The sequence below is a fragment of the Stegostoma tigrinum genome, chromosome 9 (assembly GCF_030684315.1).
Source record: "Stegostoma tigrinum isolate sSteTig4 chromosome 9, sSteTig4.hap1, whole genome shotgun sequence".
NCBI lineage: Eukaryota > Metazoa > Chordata > Chondrichthyes > Orectolobiformes > Stegostomatidae > Stegostoma > Stegostoma tigrinum.
Genome location: NC_081362.1, coordinates 21116243 through 21141234, shown reverse-complemented (window position 1 = coordinate 21141234; position 24992 = coordinate 21116243). Strand labels below are relative to the sequence as shown.

The 24992-nt window shown below is 41.3% G+C and overlaps 1 protein-coding gene across 7 annotated transcripts in view; it reads right to left on the bottom strand.

The window, feature by feature from the left end:
- The window catches only part of LOC125455012 (retinol dehydrogenase 13-like), an 84846-nt gene that overhangs the window by 45922 nt on the left and 13932 nt on the right, over positions 1-24992 (bottom strand). For 4 of the 7 annotated variants that reach the window (XR_009446127.1, XM_059648402.1, XM_059648399.1 and 1 more), the window contains exon 1: positions 18702-18881. The exons of 1 other annotated variant lie outside the window; for it this stretch is intronic. Coding sequence is in view for 4 of the 6 variants with exons in the window: in XM_059648402.1 (XP_059504385.1) it covers positions 18702-18766 (65 nt within the window). In the remaining 2 variants the exon portion in view is untranslated. Of the gene's footprint in view, positions 1-18701; positions 18882-24992 lie in introns of those variants that run through there. 2 more of the 7 variants (XM_059648401.1, XM_059648403.1) reach the window with 2 other exon arrangements.

Genomic DNA, 24992 nt, shown 5'->3' with positions numbered 1-24992 from the left:
CACAGTTATACACGGCAGTGGCACTGCACAGAAGTACTGATTTAGGGAACGATATAAATATGGTGGACAGAAGTTCAGCAAAGGCTTACTTGACCAATAGGGGTGGGTTTTCTTAGGAGGAAAGGTTATGGACTGGGTAGGTTTCTTTCTGCTGGAGCTGAACAGTAAGAGGCGAATTGTTTGAAATGTAACAAGATCAGAGGGGCGTTGAGTGTGCATGAGGAAAAGATATTTTCTCTAGTGATACAGTTCAGAAGAAAGGGCCACTCTTTCAAATAAGGGGGTGCCCTTTTAAGGCAGAGGAAAGAAAGGGACTAACTGTGGGAAAAGCTATGTTTTAAACAGACAGCAAACCTTGAATGTAACAAGAAACATGGGACCTTTTCTGGTAAGAAGGCAAGCTAAAATTTAAAGTCTCCAGAAATGTAATCACCATTGGGGATGAATGAGTCTACTGAAACATCTTGCAAGAGAGAAAGTTGCATAAGAATCCAACACCAGAACATGCCACAAGGATGGACTCGCATCCACGGATTCCACCATTAAAAATCGGTAAAGCCAAGTTGAGTCATGAGATTTAACTTGCTTATTTAAGGGGTCTTATTTTGATTTCTGCGTGCAATAATGTTGAAATCATTGTTTCAGTCTTTGATTGGCTTTGAGATTTCTTATTAAGTTAGCCAAATTAAAAAGCCAGTCTACAGCAATTTACCCACAAGACTTAATTTTCAATTTGGTGAAGTTAGGGCTTTTTCATTTGTTGAAAAATCAGATTTTCTTTGGAAAACTGACAAATTTCTCTCTCCAGTGAGGTATATTCCAACACATCATTCCTTTCTCAGTCCTCACCTCTCCTCATTTTCTGCTACATCCCCCATTGAGATATTTTCCATCCTCAAATAAAGTGATTTTTTCATTTGCATGAAAATACTGTGTGCGCCATCGCAAACTGAACTTTACCCCAGTTACTTGGAATACTGCGTCCAGTTCTGGGCGCCCTATTATAGGAAGGATGTGGATGCTTTGGGGAGGGTTCAGAGGAGGTTTGCCAGGATGCTGCCTGGACTGGAGGGCTTATCTTATGAAGAGAGGTTGACTGAGCTCGGTCTCTTTTCATTGGAGAAAAGGAGGAGGAGAGGGGACCTAATTGAGGTATACAAGATAATGAGAGGCATAGATAGAGTTGATAGCCAGAGACTATTTCCCAGGGCAGAAATGGCTAGCACGAGGGGTCATAGTTTTAAGCTGGTTGGTGGAAAGTATAGAGGGGATGTCAGAGGCAGGTTCTTTACGCAGAGAGTTGTGAGAGCATGGAATGCGTTGCCAGCAGCAGTTGTGGAAGCAAGGTCATTGGGGTCATTTAAGAGACTGCTGGACATGTATATGGTCACAGAAATTTGAGGGTGCATACATGAGGATCAATGGTCGGCACAACATTGTGGGCTGAAGGGCCTGTTCTGTGCTGTACTGTTCTATGTTCTATGTTCTATGTTCATCATCCTATTCTCTCCCTTTCCTTCCCTGCATTCTTTTATTGTCACATTTTGACAACTGAGTTGATAATGTTCCACAGAAAAGGTTTGTTACTTTGAAAGACTGGGTTTCAAGTCAGTGTATTGTTCCACATTAAAATGTTAATCAAAGAGGCTAAGTATTTGTGATGCAAGTGAGCCAACTTTGATGGTATTTCTTTTAATATATTATCGTACACATTTAGAAAAAAAATCAGTAAATTAAAAACAACATTCATGACTAAAATCTTATAATAGGGTCACTTTCACAGTTCAATTGAAGATAGTACACACAAACAAAAACTCAGACACACCCTACACTTTAGTGGAACCATAGGTGATAAAAATAACTTGCAGCCTTTCTAGCCAAAGCAATGAAAGTACATTTGCACTGCTAAGAAATGCAAAGCCCAAAATGTATCATTCTTGCCAGGAACAAAATGTAGCTGCATTAAACCCGTGCAAGCTGGCTATAAAGCATTACTGAATACTTCCTAAGAATATTGGTGGTTTTATTTCTTAACTTCAAGCAAGGTCATAAAACCAAACATTTCAAACTGTATGTTTTTTTTAAATTTTGGTGATCTTCTCTTTAAGATATTTTAAAACATGGTGTCACAATATTGGCACGTTTCTTCAGCCTAACAGATAGATGTGATGCATTTTCAGCTAGTTTTTTTTAAAAGCTGCTTGCTTTTGCTTTGAACTTTGATGGAAACGTCAAGGTACAAAGTTTGGGGCGTGCACACACTTGCAACACGATTATCCGAAGATCATGGCTTCAAAGCTTGTTAACTGTGCTACATTTGTTAAACATTAAATCTATTTTTAATATTTACCATAATAAAAGATGCTGGGCTGAATTTTACCAGACATGCACCAAGTGTCAATCTTGGCAGGCTTAGCAACTTTTCTCACGTTATCTTCCCTCATTACCTGTGTACCGCATTCTGTCACCCCACTCGTCATATTCTCCCTCTCACCATAGGAAGGAAGCAGGTCTAAGTAGTGGGAGGTGTTGCATACCTGGTTCCAGCACCATATTTAAAATGCAGTTATGCACCAAGTCAAGCACTGACAGTTTGGAGCTGGCCTGCACAGTTTGTAGCATTTGCACTGGACATGTCAAACAATTGAAAATTGGCCCTAGGAGAGGTTCTGGTGGACACAGTGGTGCAGAGGAGGGGCTCCACTTCCTGCAGGACCAATAGAGGAGATGGTAACACCAGGCCCTGCCTGCTTATTTGTCACCTAGTTCAAAACAGTGCTCACAGTACAGAGAGATGCCCAAGACGCATAGTCACCTCATTCTCACTTGCCCCAAATACTCCACACCACAAGGCCTTCATGACCACTGTGCTGCTAACTCTTAATATCTCACACCCTTCACCACCTGTACTCATTCTTGTCCAGCCCAATTCCCCTAACACTATTAATCTTGCATGGCCTCTGTACTGCCTACTCACTCAGACTAACATTAATAGCTGTGCCAGCCCCATTCACTCACTTAATTCCCTCCTTTGTCTCATTTCAGAAGAAAGCATCTACAATAAGCAGTCAGCCAGCACAGTTAATAGGTGCCGGACATTTGCTCCTCACCCATGAGTGAGGATAGGATCCTGGCACTGTCTGCTGAGGATCACGACCATCGACGTGATGAAGCCAAAACCTTCACATTCCAGTAACCAACTAAGAAGCATTAAATTACTACACTAATTTCCCACTACTACCAGAATGAATGTATTTTTAAACAGGCCTGAACATCTACCCATGGTTCATAATGTGTTCTCTTTTGGTTTCCTGAAGGTACCAGTGGCATCTGCATGGTCTTAGTAGCCATAAGGCTACCCCATGAAACTCTTCCTTCCTCAGCTCTGAAGAAGCCACGTATCCTCCGGAGGATGCACTAGCAAGGCAGACTCCTGCAACCTCTCACCAGGTCAGATATTGAAAATTTGATCAGTTCTTTTGCTGGATTAGAGTTGAGAATGTCTACCAGTGAGCAAAATCACTACAATGTCTCCGCAGCTGGTTGAGCAAGAAACACTCCAAGTCACTGGCAGTTGAAGGACTGCTGCAGTCCAAGCATCTACTTAGCTCCAGGCAGGACAAGACCCCATGGTGTTAGCAATTATCAACTTCATTCAAACACACAAGCAGACACAGGAGCAGTAGGTAGGTTTGTCAAAGACACTGGGTAAGCTGACCGTGGTTACAGGGCTGCACCAACAATAGTTACACCATGCTACGTCACGCACGCAAGCATCTAGCTCCCACCATAGATATAGACTGGTGGCTGCCATGGGTAACCAGGTCCAACACACTTTCTGCTGGTTAAATGCATGGAGATATACTCCACTACTCTTACCAGAGGTGCTCAGCATCAATAGCAAAACCACAAGATCTTGAGAGACCCTTATTATTCCAGATGCTTCTTGCCCAGAAGACAGCAGAATGGTGCCAGTAGGCTCCTAGCTCTGGAGGTACCATGTACAAGCATGTAGAAATCTCCAATTGAGCCACTTCAGAAGTGATCGAATCTTCCACCTACCCTGTCAATCATAGCCTTGTGGGAATTCAAGTTCAGGAAGGTATACCTGCCTCTGGAAAGTATACAGTCAATAAGTCTGGGCTCTCTAACTATAAAATGCCTATAGTTCCTGTTCAAAACTCCTAAGACCAACGGGTTCCACTATAGAACAAATGCCCTCCAGTCCACCTGCTGATGCCAGGACTGCATCTAGATTTAGAGGGAGGGAATGGAAGACCAGCCAATTGCACATAGATGACAATTAAATATATATGTTCACTTTTCATTAAAAGCGGTGTGAGCAATTGTTCAGTTACAACTACAAGATCAAACATATAAAACCTGGCCATCTTAGGGTTTCAGGATGTGAAGGGAGCCACTCTTGCACCATATGTATGCTATAAAAGCTCAGCAGGTGCTTTGAACTTGCGCAATTGTCTGTACAGGCCACAATATGATGGTTGTGCATCACAACCATTTTTGGGATTGACACTTAATAGTGCACGTGGTCAAAACTGCTTGAAGCCAGAATCTGCAATCCATATACTAACTTAATGCCCAAGGTTCATATACAACACGTACTGCTTGCACGTGTCTTTTTCTCTTGTATTGTAAGGGTATCTAACTTTTTTTGCCTTTTGAATGACTTCACAAAAATAATAGCTCCCTCAGAATGAAATACATATCCCATGCACTTTGCAGGTGGAAAGTGGCAGCCATTTTTCAGTTCCAGTGTGCACATGATACTTGTATTATAATGGAGAAGGCAGGGATAGGGGGGCTGGTCTTGGGAGGAGGTCAGGAGTGAGGACATTTTGAAGTTAGTAATATCCACATTGAGACCATTGGGTTGTCGGCTCCCAAGGCGGAATATGAGGTGCTGCTCCTCCAGTTTCCAGGTGGCATCATTGTAACACAGGAGGCAACCCAGGATGGACCTGTCTTCCCAGGAGTGGGAAGTGGAGCTGAAGTGATTTACGACCGGGAGGTGCTGTCATTTGTCGCGATCCAAGCACAGATGCTCTACGAAGCAGTCTCCGAGCCTTCGCTTAGTCTCACTATGTGGAGGAGGCCACATCGGGAACAGCGATACAACAGGCCATATTAGTGGATATGCAGGTGAACATCTGTTTAATGTGAAAGGTTTTTTTGGGGCCTGGGATGGAGGTGTGGGGGAGATGTAGGGGCAGGTGTAGCACCTCCTGCGGTTGCAGGGAAAGGTGGCGGGAGTGGTAGGGCTAGTGGAGAATGTGGAGCGGACAAGGGAGTCATGGAGAGCACAGTCCCTCAGTACTCCCCACAGTAGTAAGTGACTGGGACCCACATTCATCAATATTACATGGTGATCAAGGTAGGCTGAGACTGACTATCTATCTCCTCCTGCTTACCTTTGAGGTGAGCAATTCATTACAGACCAAGAATCAACCATTTAAAAAAAAAGACTTATGTACAATAATTGAAAATAAAATTACTTTTTTAATAAATCAAATCATGTAAGAACAAAGTCAGGACAGAAAAAAAAAAACTGGACTAAGAAAAGCATTTGGTCCTTCGTACCTGTGCCAATTGACAAGGAACCACCTGGCCTCATCCACCTCCCTCCACAAAGTCCATACTCTTGCAAGTTGCAACATTTAGAGATTATGGGATGTCAAGTGTTTTGACCTCCACAATGCCTCTGAGGCAAAGCGTTCCAGGTCATTGCAGCTTTTGGTTTGAAAATATCAATTTCCTCCTGGAATCATAAATACTAAAATGATGAAAATCTATTAAGTCTGCACAGACCCTCCAAACAACATAGCACCCCTTCCACTACTTCATCATATCCCCATAATCACACATTAACCATGAATAATCCCCGTATCTTATACATCCCTGTACGCTGCAGGACAATTCAGCCTAGCCAGTCCACCCAATCCCTCCCCTTGGAGATAGCAAAAACTGAAGATGTTGGAATCAGAGTCAATACAGAGTGGAGCTGGAAGAACACAACAGGTCAGGCAGCATCAGAGGAGCAGGAAAGTCAACATTACTGGTTGGGACCCTTCACCATGGTTGAGTTCCCTCCAATTTTACTATTTAGATCAAGTCTACATCTCCTCATTTGAACTCTTTGCTCTGATAAACAGATTATGTCCAGTTACCTAATTGATGTCCCCTTATTTTATACTTCCTATTGTAGGAAGGATATTATCAAGCTGGAGAGGGTTCACAAGTGATTTACCAGGATGTTACTGGGTTTGGGAGGTTTGAGTTAAGGAGAGGCTGGATATGCTGGGACAGTTTTCCACTGGAGCAAAGGAGATTGAGAGGTAACCTGATAGAAGTTTAGAAATAAAAAGGGAAGATATACAGAGTTAATGGTAATTGTCTTTTCCATGCAAAGGAAGATTAAGACTAGGGAGTAGATTTTTAAAGGCGAGGGGAGAAATTTGAAAAGACATGTGGGGCAATTATTTTTAAAAACACAGAGGGTGGTTCACATGTGCAATGAACTTCTTTAAGTGGTGGATGTGGGTACAATTACAATGTTTAAAAGACATTTTGGATAAGTACATGAATAGGAAAGGTCAGGAAGGATATGGGCCAGAAGCAGGCAGGTGGGACAAGTTTAGTTGGGAATTATGTTCGGCATGGACTAGTTGGACTGAAGGGTCTGCTTCTGTGCTGTATGACTAAGCCAATTCTCAACTTTTTCTCTCAAACAACCATAGAGTTCCAATAATGCCACTGACATATTTCCAGTCCTGGCACATCTCCTCCACACCCTCACTAATGCAAATCACACTTTACCTACCATGTTGTAACCATAATAGCAAGTGGAACTATTGTGGCATTTGGTTCTAGTACAGTGTCCTTGCTTTCATAAGGCATGCTTCCACTGAAGGAAGGCATGTTACATACCTTCTTAGCCATCTTATTGATGGGCCCTGCTACTGTTAAAGATTCTCTAGACATATGCCTCAAAGCTCCTCTGTTCTATGACCCAACTCTCCAGTCCAATTTATGGTCTATTCCGTGATGTTCTAATACCCACTAAAATTCATGAACTCTCACTTGGCAAGAGAGAGTAATTTCAACATAGGAGATGGTCACTCTGCCTATCAAGTCCATGAAACAATCCCACCAATCCCACTTGCCCACTCCATCCCTGTAGCCCTTCATTTTCAATAATCCCTTCCAGTTTCCATTTGAAATCATTATTTCTGCTTCACCTTGATCGTGGACAGCAATTTCCAGATCATTACCAAGTAAGAAGGGTTCTCCTTCAACATTCCCCTGCTATCAGTTAATGGGAAGAGTTTTTCATACACTTCAGTATGGATTGAACACCTCTATCAAATTTCCCCTTAATTGTTTTTGCCCCATTGAGAACACCAGCCTTTCAATACTAACCTTGCAACTAAAAGCTCCAATGTTGGAATTATTCTTACTAAATTCTTCTACACACTCGCAAAGAACTTTTAGGAAAAAGGTTTGCTGGCCAGAACAGGATGCAATACTCTAGTTGCAGCCTAATCAGCACTTTAAATAGGTTCAGCACAACTTTACTTCTCTGGATTGAATTCCCTTTATTCACCTATTAGCAAGATACATTCATTACTTTTAAACTAAAGAAAATGAGGATGAAGTGGGGCTCATTTAAAAATATTGGGTACCTCAAATTTTATGTTGCAAGATACAAGTTACACTTCTAACGTCTGAAGCCAAATTTATGACCCTCACCAGACTAGATTTGCTAGTGCGTTTTTTTTTTGAAAATATACAACTCTCTGCATATTGTATAATTGGTTTGTCATTCTCAAGATAAGCTCACGGATTGATGCTCGAAGCAGCTTTTGCTGACTGCAATCTCAAGGATTTCTCTCCACTATTCTACTTCCCAGGTATTACTGGATCAGGAGGAGTTCTCCTTAATACTGCACGACAAACTTAAACTTTTAATATATTGCGCTGAGGCAGCCGACCTATTGAATAATTAAATCAGTAACCCATCGTGTCCATTAAATTTGAGACTAGACAGCTGGGCTACATCATGGAATTGGCCAGGGTAGAAGAGTGTAACTAGGGTTAAAAAGTCTAAAATTGAAATTAGGGTGTGGTCAAGCAAACAACTGTAGAAGTGAACCATGGTCAAAGGTTATAAAGTTTAGAAATTCACTTCCAAAAATCCCGAGTTTCGTTTCCCTCTGGAGGTAGAGGCAAACATGTTTGCGTAACTGGAAAAGAAGAAGACAACGTGGGTGGTTTGCTATATAAAAGAGAAGTGATTAGTGATTGCCTCATTTATTGATTGAACAAGAGTATCAAGGCCACTTAACGGGGCAAGTCCAAAATAGTGGTCTTAAAATATAGGCTTATGGAATTTAACTGGAGGGAGAGGTAAAAGGAACACATGAATTAGGAGTAGGTCACTTTGCCCCTCAACCCTACTCCACTATTTAGTGAGATCACGGCTAATGGGATCCTGCGATCCTACTTACCTTCCCACCCACTAAATGACCTTGCACTCCCTTGTTCATCTTACTTAAAAAAAATCAAAGGACTTTTCTTCCAAAGCCTTTTAAGACAGAGTGTTTCAAAGACTAAGAGTACATTCTCAGCAGTTTTAAAAGGCCAACCCTTTGTTGGAAAACAGTGACTCCTAATTCTAGATTCTCCCACAAGAGGAAACATCCTTTCCACATGCACCCCATCATGAAGCCTCAGGACCTTGCATGTTTCAATCAAGTCCCCTCTTACTCTTCTAAACTTCAGTAGATACCAGCTTAGCCTGTCCAAGCCTCCCTTACAAAACTACCCACTTATTCCAGTTTAGTCCAATAAGACTTTTCTGAACTGCTGCAAATGTATTTACATTACATGAGATAACCAATATCCTACATTGGATTCCAAATGGGATCTCAATGTTCTATCGAACAAACAACCTTCCTATTTCCATATAGGATTCACTTTGAATCAAAGATTCTATTAGATTTTGATTACTACATCAATAGTTGATCCGTACATGAGGCCATTACTGATCTCTTATTGTTCTTTAAAAATATATGTTCCCAATGATGCTCCAATTGCCAGATCTTTGCCCACTTACTTAACCTTTGTGTTAGTCTCCTCAATGTCCTGGTCACCATGTACCTTCCTATCAGTGTCATCAGCAAATACACCCTCAGTCCCTCCACCCAAGTCCTAGCACTTTTCCCTCGTTATATCTCGTCAACCAGTAAATGATCCTTATACTCAGTTTACTGTAAGCCAGCCAATATCTCCTAGAAGACCTCCTAAAGCTTTTATTTCACATGACCGCCTTATCAAATACCTTCCAGAAAGGCAAGTACAGTACATCCAGAAATTACCTTTTATCCACATTACTTCCTGAAACAATTACATAAATTGGCTAAACATGGATTTCCTTTTGACAAAACCACACTGACTCTGCTTTATTAACTTGAACTGAAGTGCCCAGCTACAACATCTTTAGGAATAGCTTCTAATACGGAAAACACATGTTAAGCTAACTGGCCTGTACATTCCTGCTGTTTCCCTTTCCTTTTGAAAAAAGGATTTATATTCACTATTTTTACATCTCATGGAACCTTTATGGAATCTAAAGAACTTTTGATAAAAAAAATTAATCCAATTATCTCAGCCATTTAAGATGCCAAGATGAAGTCCATCGGAGCCCTGAGACATAAAAACCTTCAGCTTCAACTATTTTCTCAGTACCACTTCTCTGATGTCTGATTTTCCAGGGTTCCTCCCTCCTTCCATTTCTTGATTTACAGGTGTTTCTAGGATGTTGCCTATATGCTCTATCATGAAGACTGATGCAAAATGCCTGCTAAATTCATCTCTTCATTAGTGAGATGGAGTTTGTAGAATTAATAATGACCAATATTCACTTTGTGAACTCTTTTCTTTCTTAATTCTGTACTACTCACTTTAAATTTCTCAACTTTCTCTTGTACTCCCAATTTTCCTCATATTTATTGCTTTTTTAAAAAAATGTTCTATCTAATCTTTTGACCTATCCATTTTTTGTAAACAATACTTCTTCAGGTTTGCTACTTTTAAAATTTGTTTAACCATAGATGGTGTATCCTCCCCTTAATTTCTCTCTTCTTGGAGCATTTTATTTCCTTCTTCTTAGATATCCCTTTAAAATGTCTACCACTGCATCACTGTTGACCCTCCCCTAAATCTAGTTTGCCAGTTCACTTAGCCCTCTCTACCCCATAATTGCCCCTTATTTAATTCAAATATTGTCTTGGATCCACCTTCCTTTCTATCTAATTGTGAAATTTAATCATAGTATTGCTGCTACATAGGAACCCTTTCGCTATACAGTAATTGACTAATTGCACCATGTTAGCACTGGCGGTGCAGTGCTAAGATCCCTGCCTGTCAGCCAGGAGGCCTGGCTTCAAGACTTACTTGTTCGAGAGATATGTAACAACATCAGTTAAGAGGGTGATTAGAAAAGTTTTTACCATGTTTATCAATACCGAGTTAAGTAACGCCTGCACTCCAGCTGGCTCCAAAAAGTTCTTCAGTGCAAGACAATTCTGAAATCATTCCATGAACTACTCAGCCATGCTACCTTTGCTCATAAAACTTTTCCTGTCTATGACCATTAAAATCCCCATGATTATCACTGTACCTTTCTGACAAACTCTCATCATTTCTTCCATTATACTTCATCCTTGCACATGCTTACTATTAGAGGGCCTCGTCACCTTTATCATTTATCTTTTCAAAAACCCCACGTCCTAATTTATGACCTGAAGTCATCCACTATTCTAATACCATTAATTAATAGATCCATCCCTCCATCTTTTCAGAGCATGCTGTCCTTCACATATATCTTGTACCCTTCAATATTCACGTCTCTATCAATGTTACTCCAACAGCCAGGTCCTAAAATAGGGAACAGCACAAATAGAAATATATATATGAATAATCCATCGATGCATTAGCTGTCTTTTGAACAACACATTCAAATACAGAACCTTTCATTTTATTACCTCCAGCCTCATTCGAATTTCTCGTCAACGGGATCTGTTCATCATTTAAAAAATTTTTTTCTTGTCTTGCCTTGACTGTTTGATTTACCACATCTTCCCCAGTTCAGTCCCCATTTTCCCCCCAGTCCTCATGTCGGTGCTTGATGAACTAGAACCCACTTCTCTTACACTAGTCTTTGAACCATGCATTCATTTCTCTGCTGACAATTGAAATGAGGCACCAGAGATAACCATTGAGCTTCTGCTTCTTAATTTGATGCCTCGTTTTTCATGCTATGTAAAACCTCTTGACTTCTCCTGAATGTGAATATTTTTGTGAAATGGCAGTCAGATCAGATCAAAACTCTGTAGCCTTGGCACCTCAATCACAAACGACAGTAGAACACTAACATGGGAGAAGGCTCCGTGAATTTACTATGGATGTGGTACAAGTTAATCTGAGCCCACTATGACAGAGCACAGCCACTGGGTAGAGAATCAGGTGACTGGAGCCAGAGACAGCAAGGGCGCACAACTTAAAATCTGGCCCAGTAAGAGCCATGTGCCTCTCAAATTCTAAATTAGTTAATGTAACCTGTACCTAAAAATCACTGAGGTGTAATAAACTACATTGTGTTACAAAGACAAAATAAATGCTCTAACATACAAGAAAATGCAAGGTTTGAAGGGGCTTATGCCAAACAGACAACACATGGGCAGAGAACCAAGCAAAAACACTGTTAGTGCACTGTTACAATGGCTGTCGGCCAGAGGGGTTACTCTCAATGGAGAAATGCAAATTCCCCAAGGAATCCTATCACTTCTTGGGAAACCTTATTGACAAAGACTGGGTAAAGCCAAATCCACAGAAGACAAAGGCGATTAAAGAGTTTCTCATCCCAAAGGCAGTTTATGATACAATGATGCCTCAATCACCAATGATGACTGAATCCTTCAGACAACCACTCAAGGATAGTACTGGGACTCACATCAGGAAGATGCCTTCCAAAATATCAATGCCATGTTAACATTGACATATCTTTGTCCACTACATTTCTCCTCTTCCAACCTTTATAGCTGTGGGCACTCCAACTATGGGTATACAAGTAGTGCTCTTATAGGAGCAACAAGATGGGTACCAAAAGCCAGTTTTCAGCCAATTTGATCAATTAAATGCAATATTTAGAAGTAGCTCGGGGCACTGCATAAATTAAAGGCTAGGGTCCACCAAAGACCCAATAACATCCTGGCTGCAGTTTGGGCATGCAGCCCAGAACTATCTGTGCCTCTGCTCAGGTTGCTGAACTACAGCTATAACACTAGCATCCTTCCAGAAAGCAGACAGACATTGTCAAGACATGTCCTGTTCACAAAAGTCAAGAGGAGTCAATCCAGTCAACTACTGCTCCACTCTATTCTCAATCAGCTAAAGGTGCTGTCAACAATGCTTTCGATCAACACATACTTAATTTCCTGCTTACTAATGCACACTTTAGGTTTAGTCAAGGCTATTCTGTTTAATTGCAGCCTCGGTTCAAAAATGAGCAAAAAGGCTGAATTCCACTGAGGAGGTGAGGGGGTGCTGACATCAAGCAGCTCCAGCAAAATGTAATTCAGTAACAATCAAGGAAAAGATCTGCATTGACTGAAATTAATCGGTTTTTCCTGAGCAGCTCTGTGACACAGGACTGTGTGCTCTCCAGGCTCTTCCCTGGGATGCACCCTGAGACAAACAAACATCAAATGCACCAGGACATGAAAGTTTGGGGCAGCTGCTTTCAAGGCTCAGTGAAGAAAAATACATGCTTCAATTGTTTGTAAATATCATCTTTTATAAGAAATGTCTTGCGTGTGTTTGGTCTCCACATGCGAAGACTGTTCTGAATCAAACTGCTCATGACAATGTATGTACACAAGTTGTTTTATGAAGAGTATCATTTTGAAAAGAATCTCCATAGGCTGAAATCATACCTAGCACAAAAGGAATATACTTGTGGTCGTTGGGGTCAACCATCTCAGCCCCAAGTAATGTCAGCCAGAGTTCCCTTAGGCAAGGTTTTTAAATCAAGCCATCTTCCATTGCATCAATTACTTAGCTTCCATAAATTCAGAGCTATCTGTTCACGATTGCATTGATCCATAAAATCTCTAGTGTGGAAACAGGCCATTTGGCCCAACCAGTCCACACGGACCCTCAGAGCATCCCACCCAGACCCATTCCCCTGTAATCCACTTAATCTACACATCCCTGAACATTATGGGGCAATTTAGCATGGCTGATCGACCTAGCATGCACATCTTTGGATAACAGGAGGAAATCCACGCAGACACTGGGAGAATGTCTGTCTGTGTGGAGTTTGCACAGTCACCCAAGGGTGGAATCAAACCTGGGTTCCCGGCGCAGTGAGGCAGCAGTGCTAACCACTGAGCCACTATGCGTTTGCAACTCTTCAGATAATGCCAGCACCAAGTCATAACTGGACTACATTTGGGCTTGGACAGATAAGCATGTACGTCAGGCAATGACCATTCCCCACAACCAAGTCAAACAATCTTCCCTAATCATTCAAGGACTTTACAGGCAAATACTCACAAACAATCCAAGGGTTCTGCAATGATCAGAAACTTAACGAGGCCAGCCACACAACTGTTATGACTGCAAGAGCAGTTGAAATCTGGGCATTCAATCATCTCAACGCTTGACTGTCCAAAGCCTTTACATCATTTATATGGACTACGTTAGAATATTCTCTACTTACCTAGGATGAGTGCAACACTAGCACAAAGCTCAACAGCATCCAGGGCAAGGCAGCCACTTGGTTGACATCACATCCATCACCTTAAAACATTCAACCCATGCATTGTGGCTGCAGTGTTTACCACATGCAAAATATCCTGCAGCAATTTGCTAAGGTTTCTGTCAAACCCATGTCTTGGAATATCCAGAAGAGCAAAGACAGTAGAAGCATGAGATCACCACTGCCTTGAACTTCTCCTCAAAGTCCATCCTGAATTGGATAAAGATTCCAAAATTTCATTGCAAGTCCCTACGTAGCTGTGGTAGTACCCCTAACATATGGATTGCAGAGTTCAAGGAAGAAATTCACATCTAAAAGTGCAATTAGCAATGGGCAATAAATGTGAGCCTTCCCAGCAATGCCCAAACTTCACTGACTAACTGCTGGAACAAATGTGAAAGCTTTTTGGAATAAGCACCTGTGTAGAATCCTCTATAGAATAAAGCTGAATTTCCCCAAAATTTGCTGGTGTCAATTTCATGGAGTTTCATGAAGAATTATACTCCTTGAACACGAGTGAATGTTTTTGTGCAATTTTAAGGTGCAATATTCATTATACACCACATCTTCTCTCCCACACTATCTGCTTAGCAGTGGGGGAAGTGCTCATTGGTACAAAGACCTTGCAGCATTCATGCTACGGATGCCATATTTAAACCCCATCTGCACACCAGTTCAAATACCGCAAGCCAGGCACAGACCCTTCATCAGAAAAGGGGGCTCTTGTGACTCAATGGTAGTGTCCCTATCCCTGGACAAGAAAGCTCAGGTTCAAGTTCCACCTAGTCCAGAGGTCTGTATTAACATCTCTGAAAAGGTTGATTGGAAAAACAAAATAGGCCTCTCATAACTCTGACATACAACAACCTCCAAGGGATATGGCTGATGAGGATAAATTGACACTGGTTTGCAAACAGGGAACTGGTGATCCTAGTGGATGAGATGGAAGGTTGTCCTTCATCTGTCAGGTCAGTAGTGTTTCCATGATCTCGAAGAAAGCCCAGCAATACTGGAAGAACATTAAAAACCTTCTGCACTCCATAAGGCTAAGTGCCACCATTTCACTTCTATTAGCTCTCTCACATGCAAACTCCGCTTGTATACTCATCATCCACAATGCTCATTGTCGAGCATACTCACGGCTGCACATGACAACCTTCCTCAAAGACTCACTTGCATCATTCCCCTAAACAACTATGTATTTTTAACTGACCTGTTCAGAGATGTTATGACACACTCAGAAGCAGGTGGAACTTGAACACAAAACCTCTTGGCCCAGAGGTCAGGATACTACCAGTGCACCCTCATCAAACTTCTAATCTATCTTGCCTTCTACAATGCCTGCCACACAACAGACACCTCATCACCTTACCTCCACCAACACCAACATCTGCAATTTTCATCTATACCCTGTACTTGTCTCATCGCAGAGAAAGCAGTCCATGACAGGATATAGACAGCCAACATGAGCGGGTAGGGTGACAGGCATTCATCTGCTTACCCTGTACAAAGACAGAATTCTTATACTTAGCAATGTGGGAATGTTGAAACCCCTGTGTACTAGCAACCAAGGTGACAATCATTGTAATGTGCAGTACAGCTGCCGTATTACTACAGGAAGAGGGCACAGGTGAAGCACTGGCAATGCGGTCCACTGCAGCCTCCACCAACTCAGATACTGACACCTCATTGGATTCATTAGTTAAAGTGGAGAAGGGAACACATGCTGTTGAACACATCATTGGCACATCTCCAAAGCTGGCCAGAGGAAGTAATGGCCCAGAGTGCATGTAGTCAGGATCACCAGAAACTAGGCACCTACTCAGCAGGAGAGGGCTTGATGATGTCAGCCATTAAAACATCATGCAAATGTACAGACAGATAGAAACAGCAGACAAATAACAACTGCCTATGTGGAGAGGTCTGTGGTTGCCATGGAGAGTCAGGTCCATAAAGCTTACTGCATGTTAGAGATATATGCAAATCTACATTCCACTGTACCTGAACTTAACCTCACCAAAACAGGATGATGCCAGCTAGCACTCAGTCGGAAGAGGAACCATGGACAGAATATTCCCAAAGTGCTAAACCTCTCCACCTCCATGATCCTAAACATTGAAGTTCAAGCCAAGGAAGTTGAGTGCATCTGGCCAGGACCAGCTCTCAGAGCTTCTGACCTTACTAGCCATAAATACCACAGCACCATCCCTAGTGCCCTTGATAGTATTAAGTGTTGTCACGTTTGAGTGTGGATGAATCAGATGTTGTGAAGCCTTTCAACAGTTTGTAGTGTTCACTTCTATTACACAACAGAAGCGAAGAAAGGACAGCAGTTGGAAACAAACAGTGGCTGCTTGCTTTGGCAGCATGAATACGCTTACAGAATGAAGGATGGCTTCATACAATTCAATTCCATTAGAATCAGTCGTGAAATATGTCCAATTTGGTTTTTTTGTGGTGACCCATGGTGATGTTGATGTTGTTGTTCTCCCTGATTAATGTTCCTAACATTGTCCTTTCTTGTTACTTTTACAGCTAACTGTCCAATGTCTGTAACCATGTCTTTGCCTGCTCCAGTTGGTCCACAGCAGTACATGCTAAGATTATACAGCACATTCAGCAAGCATACTACAATGAACACCCTGGCCTGTCTAAGCTCAGGAACCTCAACTCTAGCAGGCCTATTGTCTGACCTTCAATGACTCCAGATGAAAGTGCTGTATCTACATTCAGCCTCAGTCAGGGAGTTATGTCGCATGGTCAATAGACAACAGGTGGAGTAGGCCATTCGGCCCTTCGAGCCAGCACCTCCATTCATTATGATCATCCACCATCAGTATCCTGTCCCTGCCTTATCCCCATAACCCTTGATTCCACTATCTTTAAGGGCTCTTTCCATCTATTTCTTGAAAGTACCCAGAGAGTTGGCCTCCACTGCCTTCTGGGGCAGAGCATTCCATGGTCATAAGCTACATTTAGTGAGGGTAGCCCTTGTTGCTCAGCAACTCTCTATTAAGGCACGTAGCCTTTGAAATGAAGCAGAATTTGAGAATTATCAAGTATATGGGCATCTGCACGCTTGCATTTGGAGTTTGGCATTCTTTCCCTGTTTCACTCCCACCCAGCTTCCGGTTAAATCAAAGTCAAACAGCAAAATGATATTTCATTACTGTCAATTGTAAATGAATTAATTAGGACTGCTCAGATATTTGATCAGCTGTTATTTCTCCTTGGCAAGGGACAAAATTTTGCTTTACTGAGGTAATAAGCTCCTCTATTATACTAATCTGAGAGATCCAAATCAGACCTGTACTAAAGCCTTCTGCAAGAGATAATCGATGCTAATAGCACCATGACAGCTTCACAGATTTTCTAACTACAGAGACAGTTTTCTTGACATCTGACTGAAAGAAACAGCCATTTTCCTAGCACCAGAGAAAGAATGGACTTAAAACTGATTTTACAGCATTTGCAATTCACAGAAATTAGTCCAAGTTTCCCAGAGCATAGAGCTAAAGCTGAGCTTGTATCAGCTCCCTATCAAAATTTGTTTCCTTTTCCATCGTGACGTTGGTCTTGACAGTTTTGTGCTGTGGGCAAAACACCCATCCGAGTCTGGGTTCAGACTACCAAGCAGCCTTAAAAATAATTTTAAAAATATCCAATTTGACTTCTTCCAAAGAATCCTCACAGTACAGTTAGAGACCATTGAGGCCCATCAAGTCAGAACAGGCTGTCCGAACAGCATCCCACCCTGACACACTCACCACAACCCACCTCCCCATGACTAAACAACCAAACCTGCATACCCCTTGATACTACAGGGCAATTTAGTATCCATCTCACCTGCACTGCTTTGGACTATGGGAGGGAACCAGAACAGCTGGGAAGAAACCCACACACATGTGGGGAGAACATGTAAACTCCACACAGCTAACATGCATACTTTTGGACCATGGGAGGAAATAGTTGTCACAAATTAATTGGCAATGTTGTGGCCACATAATATTACCAATATTTAACATGTGAAAAGCATGCAGTTAGGAATTAAGAAATCACACATAAAAGTTGATAATTATCAGTTATGACTTTGGAAATAAGTAGCTGGCATAAAGCTAGTCATTTATGGATGCTATGTCATCAACTCTAGCCCTCAACTTTTCTCATGTTTGTAACTTCTACAACTAAATGATGCTATTGTATTGTATAAATGAGAGTGCTTTTGTGGTGCAGGTGTAGTGTCACTGTGAGCCAAGAGGCCTGGGTTCAAGTATCACTTGTTGCATAAATGCATGCTGACACCTCTGAACACACTAATTAGAAAATATTTTACAAAATAAATAACTTTATTTAAAAGTAATTTCTAAGAATTACGTACGTTTTAACAGCATGAAAATCAAGTCATTCCAAAATCAACCCTTTCCTAGCTCACTTCTTCCCTCAACTTTAATACATTGATTTTCAAAATTCCTATATAATCTCTTAGTTTAACAATATTTCCTCTGTCTCAAACGTCTTACCGTCATCAATAATTCCCTCGTACAAATTATGGCTTAAGGCCAATTTTAGTGGTAACACTCAAAACGAGTTCAGAAGAATACCAATACCAAACTTTTGACTTCGTTAAAAGCTGCGACCTTCAAATTAACAACCAAAATGCCACTAATACAATCATGCGTCACCCGTTATTGGACCCAACAGGCAGCATCCAAACTTTAAAAAAGCAAATATTATGGTCGACGGAAAAACAGAGAATGCTGGAGATACCAACAAGGTCTGCAACATTTTCTGCGCTCCCTCCAGCCTTCAAGCACCTGTCAGGAGAAGAATATTACAGGTCGACGTCGACCAAATTACTTACTTAACTAAAACTGTTCCGCCAATTACAGTCCCAGCGATCGACAACGGCAATACATACTTGTTCATGGTTCTCACTCTATAGCTGTGAAGGAACAACCGGGATAATCCGCATTTCAACAGCAGCTACCACCAGCTCCTGAATATTACGGCTATAGCCTGACGCTGCTGAAAGCAGCCAATCAGAACCCCGCTAACACTGCCGGCAAAGGTCGCTTCCCAGTGTTCACCGGAAGTGACCTTTACCCTTTCAGTCACTAACAGTCGTCTATCATAGGTCGCCAGGATCAAACCACATATTGAAATTTCAGGAAGATTGTTTACTTATCAGTTGGACTTTTGTAAAAGTGCCAATATAGTGTGGAGCTGGAGGAACATAGCACGTCAGACAGCATCAGAAGAGCAAGAAAGTCGACGTTTCGGGTTTGTACCCTTCATTAGGAACTGAAACGTCAGCTCCCCTGCTCCTCTGATGCTGCCAGGCCTGCTGTATTCCTCCAACTCCACACTGTGTTGACTCCTAATCCAGCATCTGCAGTTCTTGCTATTTCCTTTGTGAAAGTGCTTTCTACACCGAATTGTAGGATATTTATAGGAAAGGTGGAGGCTGTTTCACCCATCTTTCTTTTGACTGATTCTGCAAGAGCATCTACAGACCCCCTACCTCTATCCACTCGTCACAATCTCTCCTACCCTTGCCCCAGTCCCACCCTCCCCATTCATTTCTGGGCACATCACCCCCACCCCCAAAGTCCTGATGAAGGGTTTCAGCCCGAAATGTTGACTTATCTGCTGCTTGATGCTGTCTGACCTACTGTGCTTTTCCAGTCCTCTGTTTTTGATGATTTGACTACAGAGAACATTTTCTCCCGATCTAATGTCTTGAATACCATAATCAAATATTGGTGCATCTTCCCAAAAGAGCACCCAGTTTCTCCGATGTACACAATCTTATGTTCTTATCTAATATATTTTATATAACATCTACCTTTTTAATAGAAGAAACTGGGTCTTAACAGAAATTCCGACGACACAAAGGAAATGATCAATATCCTTGTGGCCCAGGTATCCTTGGTGCACTCTTCTTCTCCACTATATGGCAATCTTGGGGATTATCCAGAAAGACTATCATCAAAAATTGGGAGGTCAGATTTCAACCAAATTTGAAAAACTTTCTAAAGCTTGCATGGCCTTGAGGAACCACAATACCAACACAACCAACCTGATTTGGCATATTTCCAATATGTGATATGGATTTCATGGTGAAATGATTCAGTAATGCTTCTCAGGGAAGACACTCCCCTACTTTCGCAAAACGAGATCACAAATTTATATAATAAAATGTGAGGCTGGATGAACACAGCAGGCCAAGCAGCATCTCAGGAGCACAAAAGCTGACGTTTCGGGCCTAGACCCAGCTTTTGTGCTCCTGAGATGCTGCTTGGCCTGCTGTGTTCATCCAGCCTCACATTTTATTATCTTGGAATCTCCAGCATCTGCAGTTCCCATTATCTCTCACAAATTTATATGATACCTTTTATTGTGTCAGGTTGCCTGTGGGTAAAAGGTAATGTTACCATTATGCTAATGGACTTTTAGGGCTGCTTGTTCATTAGAAGGAGATGACTTTTGGTGGTTTAAACTAGGGTCATCATGCCTCTGGTGAAGATAGAGTTTGAGAAGGAATGTCCTTCACAGTAATCTCAGGTGGTATAGGAATTGAACCCATGCTGTTGGCACTACTCTGGATTACAAAGCAGCTGTCCAGCTAACTGAACCCTCCCAACCCCCAAGCAAAGTATATAATGTATTATATTGTGGTAGCACAAGTGTCTCTTGGAAATGCATCACTTACTTGGATTATTTTTATATATTCCAAAATCTATCTTCGGTTCTACCCATCTTTTATCTACAAGCTGTTCCTCAGAAATATCAGATGAAAGCACAGTATTAGGTTTCAACTCATTGTTGACAATACCCACCACTATTTCACCAATTCACTAAACTCTGAAATTTTTGCCGAATAAACAGAGTGCTGATCTGGCATAAATTACAGGTTAAGCAGAAATTTTCTCCAAAAAATTTGGGAAGACACAAACTATTGTTTTCAGTCTCTGTTCCAAACTGCGTTCAATAACATACCAACTTCATCCCCTCCGGCAACTGTCTGAGACAAACCAGATTGTTTGCAACCTTGATCTCATATATCATTTTTGTCCTGTTACTAAGACTGTGCATTTAAAACACTGTACTATCATCTATCTCAGCTCATCTGTTGCTGAAATTCTCATTCAAAAGGATTTGACTATTTCAGCATATTCTTGGCTTATCTATCATGTCCTGTTTCAATTAAATGAACCTAATTAAGGGTTACATTTGAAGTTATCAAAAACTCTGCTGTCTTTTTTGCTAACTCACACAAAGTTTGATTCACCCACTGTTCCTATGCTTGCTGATCTACTTTGGCTTGTGACTGAGCAACAACTTGATTTTAAAATTCTCATCCTTGTGTTGAAGAAACTCCATGGCCTTGTTCCTCCTTATCTGTGTAATCTTGTCCAATGGCACAACATTCAAAAATAACTGCACTCATCTAATTTTAATTTCTTGTCTTTCTTCAAGTTAATTATTGGTGATCTTGCCTTCAGTTATTTTGGCCCTGAATTTCGGAATAACCCCCACTTGCTTCTTTAGCAGACTTTCCTCCTTAGGAATGTCATGTAGACAATAACTTGTGCAGAAGATGTGGCCAGGGTTCTAAGTAAATATTTTGTCTCTGTCTCTCCAGAGTGGTGGATAAACCTTCAGGAGTGTGTGAACTATATTATAGGTTGTCAAAGCAAGCTGAAGAAGAAATACCAGATGTTCTGAGGAAATTAGTCCCTCCAATATTTACCTTTTCATTGTGCCCACCACTGAGGTAACATTCACGCCTATAATTATTTGGCCAATGCCTTGCATCCTTTTCGAAAAGTGGCACAACATTTGTAGATCTCCAATCCTCTGGTACTTTGCCTACATCTAGTACTGAATTACAGGAAGAAATATTGACAGATAGGATTAATTGTTACTCAGAGAGGTATAGATTAATCACTGATAATTAGCATAGCTTTGTTAAGGGAAGGTCTTTGAATTGTAAAATTAACCAAGTTGTTTGAGCAATTAACAAGGAGGATTGATGAGGTTAGTGCAGTGGAAGTTGTCTACATGGATTTTAGTGAGGTATTTGACAGACTGATATTTGGCAGTTTATTAAGTGAAATTAAAGCCATTAATTGGGGAATTGGGTTTAAAACTGGCTCAATGACAGGAAATATAGGGTAATGCTTGACATTTTTAGGAATGGAAAAGTTTCCAGTGATGTTCCATAGGATTCAGTTTTAGGTTCTTTGCTGATTGTGGTACATTATCAATGATCAGAGTAAATATAGAAGGCATGACTGGGAAATTTGCGAACAACATAAAAATTGGCTGGGTAGTTAATAGCGAAGAGAGTGGCTGTCAATTGCAGGAAGATATCAATGGTTTGATTGAATTGGCAGAAAAATGGCAAATGGAATTCAATTTGGAGAAGTGCAAGGTTATACAGTTGGGAAAGGCAGCAAATCAAGGTGTTCTGGTGCAACTTGACAAACCACCAGGGGACTCATGTACAAGTCACAATCATTTATTCCAGTTAACAAGGGAGACCCTGTTTTAAATGGTCTAAGGCAGTAATCTGCAAAGCCACAAACACCCATTCCTTGCACACACTTTAAGTCAACTTACAATCACATATTAAATGGATGTCCTGGCACCAGATCACTTTGTTCCTCTGGTACATTCATCAGGCATTATACTTTATTTATTTAAGGACACACCCACCTTTATCTCGCTGACTGTGTAGTCTAGGCAGTGCCCTTGTTTCTATTATCTAGTCCCTGGCCTGGCCGTCTGCCCTCATCTATTTCTTTATTCTATCGAGAGTACAAAGAGTTTTCTATACTGCATCTATCTAAAGTGGCACTTAGTATATCACCCTCTATTTCTACTGCATAACATGCAGTACCTTGTGTAATAAAACCACACAATTACCCCAATATTTGCTACTCCATATGAAGCCACTGTGCTGACAATCAGGCCTTATACCATGATTAGTTAAAAAGGTGCAGTATCACATCACCCTCACAATTTTTGTCTCAGATTTTCCCATGTCTGCTCAAGCACTCTTGATCCAAAGATGCTGTAGATGTCATTCCTGACTGCAGAGTATCAGAACTTTTTCTCTACATTTATCAATCAGATAATGGTCCATATACAACTCTCTAGTACATTGCCCAAGCTCTGAATTATCCATGTCAGCTTGGTTAACTCTCGTGTTAACATTTTTAGTTTGCTGATCTGGTCACTAAACTATTTAGGCACAGGCTATCCTTTGGGGTTTGCAATGAAATGTTTCTGCCCAGTTAGAGACAAGTATGCTGCAGGCAAACTGCAGGAAACTAACTGTCAATGTTATAGTTGTTGGACTACCAAAGAAGGATCCGAGTGTTATTTGGGTAAAGTTTGTAAACTTTTAACACAGAACGGCAACTTCATTACTTGTTCCTTCACCTTCCATTGCACAATGTTACAAAAACTGTTACAAGTCATGCACAGAAGCTGGTTCACCAGAAGGTTAAGCTGCCCCTGGATCAGGCAATAAGCAGTTTCTTTGTACATTAACAGTCATTTATTGACAGGTACTCAGGAATTACTGGTGAGGCAGCTAGTTAGTATCCCCACAATACATGTAAATGCCATTAACATGATTCAATTTTTGCTGTGACTAATTCTTCTGAAAAAGCATAAATCAGTCAATGGCATGCTCCAATTGCAACCAGTGATTCCAGTGCCTTCCTTTTCCTATCTACACATGTGCAAGTATTTCTAAGTACTATCTTATCAGGTCCTATACACTCAGAGGCAAAACCTGATTTTTCAGTTTTGCTTTCTTCATGACCATATCCAGCCTGCTCCATTCCTACCTCTAGTTCCACGTCATGTATGATTTTTTGATCACAGAATCCTCTTGATCCATGCTGCTGCTTGCACAGCTCTTTCACAAACTGATTAATTTTCTCTTTCATGGACATTTCTCCTCACTACCAAGCACTATGCCCAGCAATCTTATTGCCCATCCTGTCATTAACTCATAAGAATCTTGTTAATGTGGTTGGTGTTGCCCTGCTTTCTGGTCCTTAGTTTTGATGGGGTACTGTTGCGGAATGCTCTGGCTCTGATACATGAACTGATGTCATCTTGACCCCAGGCGAGACCCTGGAGATTTGTCAAAATAATCTGCCCCACCAGCAATGGCATTCCCATGGGTCTCACCACAGTTAATTTTAAAGGAAGTCATAGGGATTCTATTTATTTTGAAAGACCCTGCATTATTATCTTACAATTTCAAAGGCTAATTCAGGTTCTGTTTTTTCAAATGATCCATGCCAAGTATTCTTCCTCCTGTCACTTTATGTACCCATATCTGGACAGAGATCATTAGCCCTCTCACTTCTAAAGGAATTGTCTCAGTCAGCCTTGCTCTAAGATATGTCACTCCTTGTTCCAGACATAGTTACAGCATGTAATGTTATTAGCAAATCCAAATCTGTAATTAGGACAGATGCTGCTGTGTTTATTAATATACTGAACTATTAACTTCCCCCAAATGTGTAAATCAACATGGGGGTCTCGAGTAATCCAAGAGACAGTGTAACCTACCTATCCTCTGTTAAGCCGCTGAACAGATGTCAGGCTTTGTCTGCCACCAGAAACTTCTGTTTTGGGACATTATAGCATGTTTGCTTCTGTTCCTGTCCTTTTCTCCCTTCTGGCATGCAACTATCATTCTGGCTGTGTCTGTTTTCCTGCCATTGGTACAGTGCTATAGCCTGTACTTCCTTCAGGACTTGGCAGTCTTGTGCAAAGAGACATTACCTGACACAATGATAACCCCTTCTGAGTATTTACAACTGCCACTGACCCACCTTATCCCTGGTTTGCTGGCTCACCACGTGATATCAATGTAATTTCCATCCACCAATACTCTGTGGTGTTCTGGGCTGAACCACTCATTTAAGAATTTTAGGAATGTTTCATCATCACTCTTGGGATATTCCTGCCTGAGAACTGTACATAAGCTTCCCACCTTTGTTCAATGTGATCTAGAATCCCTACAGTGCAAAAAGAAGCCATCTGCCCCATTGAATCTGCAATAACTCTCCAAACAACATTCCACCCAGACCCAGGCACCCACCCTATCTCCATAATTCTG